General features: G+C 36.3%; 2 gene segments (V, D, J or C); both read left to right on the top strand.

Annotated features, from left to right (window-relative positions):
- The first annotated feature begins 3860 nt into the window (after nt 1-3860).
- LOC102303108 lies at nt 3861-4292 on the top strand. The segment is given in 2 exon segments: nt 3861-3903; nt 3988-4292. Coding segments are annotated over 2 exon segments (348 nt in total).
- A 1461-nt stretch (nt 4293-5753) lies between these two features.
- LOC102303414 lies at nt 5754-6250 on the top strand. The segment is given in 2 exon segments: nt 5754-5843; nt 5927-6250. Coding segments are annotated over 2 exon segments (348 nt in total).
- Nucleotides 6251-8159: the final 1909 nt, after the last annotated feature.

The following is an 8159-nucleotide window of genomic DNA, read 5'->3' as shown; positions in this document are numbered from 1 at the left end:
TTAAAAGGCCTGGAGACTCCCACAGACTGACCTGTACATACTCAGGGTTCAGTGGTGATTATAGTAATGCTTGGATCAGACAGGCTGCTGGAAAAGGACTAGAATGGATTGCTTGGATCCAATATGATAGTAGCAACATCTACTACTCTCAGTCATTCAGAGGCCGGTTTACCATCTCCAGAGACAACAGCAGAAAGCAGGTGTATCTGCAGATGAACAGCTTGACAACTGGGGACTCTGCTGTTTATTATTGTGCTCGAGAGTCACAGTGACACAAGAGGAAGAAACTCTACAAAAACTCAGCACATCACAAAAGGAACAATTTACTTTATGCTGTTCACATTTATAGTAATGAACTGCAGTTCAACATCATTAACACAAGAAGAAACAACAAAGGCACAAGAATCTGCAAAATATTTAACAATATCAATTGGGATTAGTAATCAGTTTAATAATCCATTTCAAATATTTACAGAAATGAAAGTCTTATTTAGTTTTCAGCCCACATGTTCTAATCTTTAATAGTCTCTTTTTTAATGATATTTCTGAATTACGCCAAAATAAAACAGAGAAAAGAGTATGTTGTTTTTCATACTCTCCAACTTTAAACCAGAGGACTCTTCTGTCCACAGTATTACTGTGTCTGATACACACATTAGTACGAGGAAATGTTGAAGATATACAAAAACTCAATCAGTTCCTTTGTTGTTTAAAAAGTACGGCTCTAAATATGAATGTACAAATGCAAACTAAGAGGGAGCAGCTGCTGTTGTGGTTTGTGGTCTTCTGTTCCTTATTGTCAATACAATGTTATTTTCTTTAATATGCATACAGGTACACACAACAACAGCTCATCATATAGTTTATGAATTCCTGTTTCCATCACTCTGAACGGTCCTACATACTCAAAAGAGTCAAAAGAGATTCTGAATCTCAGAGTTTCTTTTCCTGGTTAATATCAGTATAAAAATTCTTTCTGAGCAGAAAAAACAGACAAAAACCCCCATAGATGCTTTAATAAATGTAATAGACCACCACCCAGTGTAAGGTTTATGACACAGCTACCCTAAAGTACTTATAATAATATATATTTTTTAATGTTGTTAATTACTGATCTTATCCATGCAGTTTTTAAATTATGTTTTATTTAAAAATAGCAAAAAAAGGAAATCACATTATTATGTATATTAAGATGTTAAATTACAGATATTTATTTGCTAAATAGAAAAAAATACTTTTATTGGTTGACTGTTAAGCTTGATTAATTTCTAACTTTTCTGACAGAGGAGTCATGTCTACCAGCTATTTCCAAAAAACAGGTTTTTGACAGATTTATAATTTTCTTTATGACAAGTGGTGTAATAATTTTAAGCACTGTAGTATTGATTTCTTGTATAATGATAGCCTGTAAACTTGCTGAATGCTAAATTTCTGTGACCTGGAGTGTGGTTCTCTTTGAGGAGGAACACATGCAAAATTATATCTTCCATCTTTGAATATGTGTCACAGGATAAAAAACAAGGACTACGTGATTGAATCACACCAATGTGGACTGGGCAGAGACAAATGGCTCCTACAATGAACCATCCAGCGTTGACGGCTGTTATTCTTGTCCTGTCAGTTTACTGTGTTGGTAAGGACAGAAATATTTCTTTTACAAACATTATGACTCAATGACAAATGATATGCTTGAAATACAGTCACTAATTATGTTTTTATCTGCAGGTACTGAGGGTCAAACATTGACTGAGTCTGAATCAGTGATTAAAAGGCCTGGAGACTCCCACAGACTGACCTGTACATACTCAGGGTTCAGTGGTGATATTTATGCTCACTGGATCAGACAAACTGCTGGAAAAGGACTAGAATGGATTGCTTATATCAACCCTGGCAGTAGCAGCATCTACTACTCTCAGTCAGTCAGAGGCCGGTTTACCATCTCCAGAGACAACAGCAGAAAGCAGGTGTATCTGCAGATGAACAGCCTGACAACTGAAGATTCTGCTGTTTATTATTGTGCTCGAGAGCCACAGTGACACAAGAGGAAGAAACTCTGTACAAAAACTCAGCACATCACAAAAGGGAACAATTTACTTTCTTCTGTTCACATTTATAGTAATGAACTGCAGTTCAATCTCATTAACACAAGAAGAAACAACAAAGGCACAAGAATCTCCAAAATATTTAACATCTGTTGGGATTAGTCATCAACTTGATCATCTATTTCAAATATTTACTATAAATTGCACTCAGCATCTTGTTTGGTTTTCAGACCACATGCATTAATCTTTAATAGTATCTTTCTTAAACATACACTTATTTATCATTACTTATTGCTGCCTGCAGGGAAAGGACTGGTATGGATCTGAATATAATCCTGGTGATTCATTCAGCAAAGATTTAGTAAAGAATAAGTTTAACATCAACTTAGACTCTTCCAGCAAAGCACTGACTGCAAGTGGACAGATTGTGCAGACTGAAGACACTGCTGTGTATTACTGTGGAAGAGAACCACAGCATCAAAACATCCATAGAGTTGAACAAAACCCCCTCAGTGCCTAAACAGTTATAACATGAAGCCACCAGAGGAGGAGCCCTCAGACCATTTAAGATATTACATTATTCAAGTGATTTTATCATGTAACTCAATGTGAGTTACATAATGCCAGAAGAATGACTGATGTGAAAATACGTGAGTCAGTAGATATGTCTTTATTGTATTTCACTTTGACACCTACAAACTAAAACTCTGCACAGATACTTTGGGGCCACTGTGTTTACCTCTGATTGTTATTAAATAAGCAAACATCTGTCTGAGGGTGTTTTTATTGTTGTTGTTGTTGTTTACTAGCTGTGAGAAATCCCATTTAAAATTATTTTAACAGACTTTGCACTGTTTAGAAAACAGGTTAAATAACATAGTTAAGACTAAAATTATTGACATTTTAACAATTTTATTGTACCTTTGCTGTTACACCCTATCTTGATTTCGACGATCCATTTATAAGCAGTGTGTTTGTCACTGTTATGTTGTCATGTTATATTACAGTTCAAACAAGTGTGTATCACGTGCCTGTAGTGTGAAGTGGAAGTCTAGTTGTGTAATTATGCAATATTGAGAAAATATAGATGTTTGTTTAAAGAACTGTTTTTGTTTGTTTGCACATATCATTGACAGTCGCTGAGAGCAGGTTAACCAGCGAATATTTATAAGAGTAATTTGATTAAATGACAAACAGTTTAAACAGTTTAAATCTAAACATAAACACTGTGTGATAAATTAAGATCTGATAACTGTAAAGATTTCAGGAACTGAAAATATAACTTTATTGCATGCAACCAATGTAAATATTTTTTCGTGTTCTTGATAACTTGATAGCAGAGGATTTTATTGTTTATTACTGTGCTGGAGACTCACAGCGTCACAGGAGTGAGAAACATCATTTTCAGAGAAGTTACAGAGATGACATTTAACTCATCAACATACTGGAAGATTGAGTAAAGCTGCTTCACTGTGAGATTGTTTTTGTGAAGACTCTGTCTCCAGTTTTACATTGAATATTTTGTCTGTCCATGTGTACATGCCAATGTGACTATTTTCATCGGCCTTGTCTAAATAGAGTTTTTAAGGAATGAAAAACACATCAAACTTTATATTTGTCTTATAAATAATATTTTTTATTGGAATTATCTCCATTTTTAAATTGTTATTACTGATTGCCACAGTGTGATTTCTTATAATCTGTCAGCATTCATCTATGTGTAAAGCAAACTTCCTGACACTCTGCTATAAAGACTTGAAATCATGGTGTCAGTTAAAGCAGAAGAAAAGTTCTTATCAGATTATCTTGAGTACCAAAATGTTCTCTGTGGCTCTGCTGCTCCTGCTGGCTGCTGGATCCTGTGAGTCTCACTGGAAAGAAACACTGACAGGATGATCACAGCAAACTGACTGGTGCTGTCACATAAAACATGTTTTCTCCACAGGTGTGAAGTGTGAGCAGCTGACACAGCCAGCCTCTGTAAATGTGCAGCCAGGTCAGCATCTGACCATCACCTGTCAGGTCTCTTATTCTCTTAGCAGCGATTGGACAGCTTGGATCAGACAGCCTGCAGGGAAAGGACCGGAGTGGATTGGGGTGAAAAGTACTGGGAGCTCTCACTATAAAGATTCACTAAAGAGCAAGTTCAGCATTGACTTGGACACTTCAAGCAACACAGTGACTGTAAATGGACAGAATATAGAGCCTGAAGACACTGCTGTGTATTACTGTGTCAGAGAGTCACAGTAACACATAACATCAGCAGACCTGAACAAAAGCCCCTCACTGCATGCACACATTTGAAACATGAAGCCATCAGAGGAGGAGCTCCAAGACCAATAATGAATTGAAGGGTCTATTTACTCAAAACAAAAATAGAAAAAAATTTGGAAATTCCTTATTGTGTTGCTATTCTTGATCGAGGTAGTCGTAGCAACAAATTATGCTCACAGCAGTTAAGCACCAGTTTACCATCTCCAACGGAAACAACAGCAAGCAGCTGTATCTGTAGATGAGCAGCTTAACATCAGAAAACTCTGTTTATTAATGTCCTCAAGAGACACAAAGCAAAGACCCTATCCTTTCATAACTTGTTAGAACGGTTTTATTATTATTTTATTTATTTTGTTTTATTATTTGTTATGAAAAACAAATTTTACAATCTAATGATGCAGTAATTTTCTTTTCCTTCAGATTCAATGCAATACAAAAACAGAATAGAAAAATGATTCAAAATAATCTGTGCTATTTTATATGAATGCAAACTGTGTTCTGTTATGTTGCGTATTTATGGAGTCTGCAGCAGAGAGACCCTACAGTAAATGGACAGAATATTCAGCCCGAATACACTCATGTGTATTACAGGACCACAGTCACATTCACAGAAAGAAAAATCTCTAAGACTCTAATAAATTCCTGTCGTTTCTGTTTACTTTTTAAAACTCCTTAGCAAGAACCTTTTTGTGAGTTTATAAGTATTGATAAAGCTCTGAAATAAAAGGCCAGTACATGAAACTGAATTCACTGATCAATGTTGTTATAAACTGATTAATTTATGACATAAAATACTTTTGTTAAAAAATATTTTTGTTTGCGAGCTTGTATTTATTTATTATATTGTACACTTCAATCTATAAACCAATAAGCTGTGCAAAGTACAGAGATATAGAACATAACATTTACATGTACATTAAATATTATAACATTTTTTTAAATGACAAAAAGTGTTTTTTTCTTTCTATTTTATCAGCAATCAAGTCAGACTTTGTCTTGTTGTATGGATTCAACGTACAGAGTCAAGCAAGGTCGTAACCACTGAAGTTCTCCTCTTCCTCTCATATTGATGTCTGCACTGTAGACTGCGCAGAGATAAATGGCTTAAACATTGATCAGAAATTATATTTGGCTTGCTTTTCTCATTCTTATTCCAGCAGCCAAAAGGCAAAGAGGCAGAGTTCACCCTGGAGAGGTCAATAATCTGTCACGGGGCAAGTTGTAATTCTCCTTTTAAAATTCAGGTTTTGATGAATGAAATACCCTTCAACCTCAGAGTTATTTTTTAACATTGTTTAAGTTTTTCATCTTTTAAAAATGTTAAAAACACAGTCTCTATTAGTGCTTGAACAATCAATGCATCTCTAATCATGTATCAGCATCCATCTGTATGCAAAGTAAGCTCCCCCACTGACTTGATATAATGCTGCAGGTTGCAAAAGAAGAATAGAAGCTCCTGGGAGATCACCTTCAGCACCAACATGTTCTCTGTAGCTCTGCTGCTGCTGCTGCTGGCTGCTGGATCCTGTGAGTCTTACTGAACACAAACACTGACAGCATGAAAACTACACACTTTTAATTTGACTGCATTCAATGTGTTTTTTCCACAGGTGTAAACTGTGAGCAGCTGACACAGTCACCCTCTGTTATACTGCAGCCAGGTCAGCGTCTGACCATCACCTGTCAGGTCTCTTATTCTCTTGGCTACTTGACAGCTTGGATCAGGCAGCCTGCAGGGAAAGGACTGGAGTGGATTGGGGTGAAAAATACTGGGGGCTCTTACTATAAAGATTCACTAAAGAGCAAGTTCAGCATTGACTTGGACACTTCAAGCAAGACAGTGACTCTAAATGGACAGAACATGCAGCCTGAAGACACTGCTGTGTATTACTGTGCCAGAGGGTCACAGTAACACAAACTGTTAAGACCCCTGAACAAAAACCTCTCAGGGCCTGAACAACTGTAGCATGAAGCCACCAGAGGAGGAGCTCTAAGACCATGAATGAATTTAAGATGTTTTTCTAAGAAACTTACTCTTGTTGTAGTCTCATAACTGTTTAAATATGGTGGGTTTAAATGATGAGTAACAAACACTTGAATAAAATAATTGGGTGAACAAAACTTAAAGACTCCTTGTCTTTACTTCTGTTATTCAAGGTAATCAGTAATTAATCAATGCTCAGATATAATGTGAGATTATAGCAACAGCTACCGTATAGTCCAATCACATCACATAAAGTGCATTAAGCAGCCATTTTATTAGGTGTTTTAGAAACTGCTGATCTGCCATGAATGGTCTGAAAAAGAGAAAATATTCAGTGAGTGGCAGGAGAAAAGGCCTCGCTGATGTCAGAGGAAAATTTCCAGACATCTTTGAGCCGAAATCAACAGTAACTCAAATAACCACTCAATACAACCAAGATATGCAGAAGAACATCTGAACCTTTCAGCAGATGAGCAACAGCTGAAGATTTGTTGCAGTTAAACCTGTTCTGAGAACACGTGTTTATATTTGCTTTAAATTGAAGAGCAATTTCACTGCTGCTGTTGACTGTGTGTTATTGTATATAGTCTCTCATACATATTTGAAAATAGTTTGAAGTAATTTGACTGAAAACATTAAAAATGCTGGACAGGAAAGTAAGAGCTCTAGAGTTCTAACTGATAAAAGTACAGCTGTTTTGATGAGTTGTGCGAGCAGTATGAACAGAAACAAAAGGAGTGTGTATAAAAGCAGGCTGATGTTACTTCTACTAATAAAGAGTATTGAGAATGTTTTTGTTCTTTTCTGGGTCAAATGCGACTGTTATCTGTTCAGATGGATTTTAGATCTATGATTTTGGGTCAAACAAAGGAAATCTGCATCTGTAAGGAATATTAAGCAGTGTGCGAGTCATGTCTGAGTGTGGGTACACAAACACAGCTTTGTGTACGTAGCTGAATGTTTAGTCAAAATTATAAATAAAAAAAACAAATGAAATTAAGATCATGTAGTTTTATTTCATATTTAAAAAAAATGTTTAAGGAGATGTAGCCACATAAAAATAAATTAAAAAATAACTGGTATAACTGGGTACAGTATTCTGTGTTTGTCTGATATCAGAAAAACACTGAAAAACAATCTCTCAGAAGAGATCCTTGATCTTAAGGTTTTTATTTCCTCGTTAAGCCAGCTTATTAAAAATTTTATGAATGGTTGACCTGAGAAAAAAGTATAGTTTCTGCATTCAGAAGGTTGGCCTGAATAATTCAAAATGTGGAGTGTTGACTTGAAGGAGAGGATGTGTGTTTGTCTTTGAGGAGGAGGAGCTGATGCAAACTATGATCTCTACCATGTTTAAAGACATGATGCAGAATATAAGACAGGGAATACACGATTAACCACCACTGTACACGGAGCAGAGACAAATGGCCTTGGCAATGAATCATCCGATGTTTATGGTTGTTTTTCTGATCCTTTCAATTTACTGGGCTGGTAAGGAAAGTGCAGTCGTTTTACTAACATTGTTGTGAAAGTGAAATGATAAGCTTGTAAAACAGTCACTAGTTATTCTTGTTTGTCTGTAGGTACTGAGAGCCAAACACTGACAGAGTCTGAATCAGTGGTTAAAAGGCCTGGAGACTCCCACAGACTCACCTGTACATACTCAGGGTTCAGTGGTGATATTCATGCTGCTTGGATCAGACAGGCTGCTGGAAAAGGACATGAATGGATTGCTTGGATCTACTATACTGGTAGTGAGATCTCCTACTCTCAGTCAGTCAGAGGCCGGTTTACCATCTCCAGAGACAACAGCAGAAAGCAGGTGTATCTGCAGATGAACAGCCTGACAACTGAGGATT

Source organism: Haplochromis burtoni, unplaced genomic scaffold (assembly GCF_018398535.1).
Source record: "Haplochromis burtoni strain Fernald_Lab_line unplaced genomic scaffold, NCSU_Asbu1 Contig_424, whole genome shotgun sequence".
Classification (NCBI taxonomy): domain Eukaryota; kingdom Metazoa; phylum Chordata; class Actinopteri; order Cichliformes; family Cichlidae; genus Haplochromis; species Haplochromis burtoni.
The sequence above is the reverse complement of the archived record's forward strand: the minus strand, read 5'-3'. Positions and strand labels throughout refer to the sequence as shown.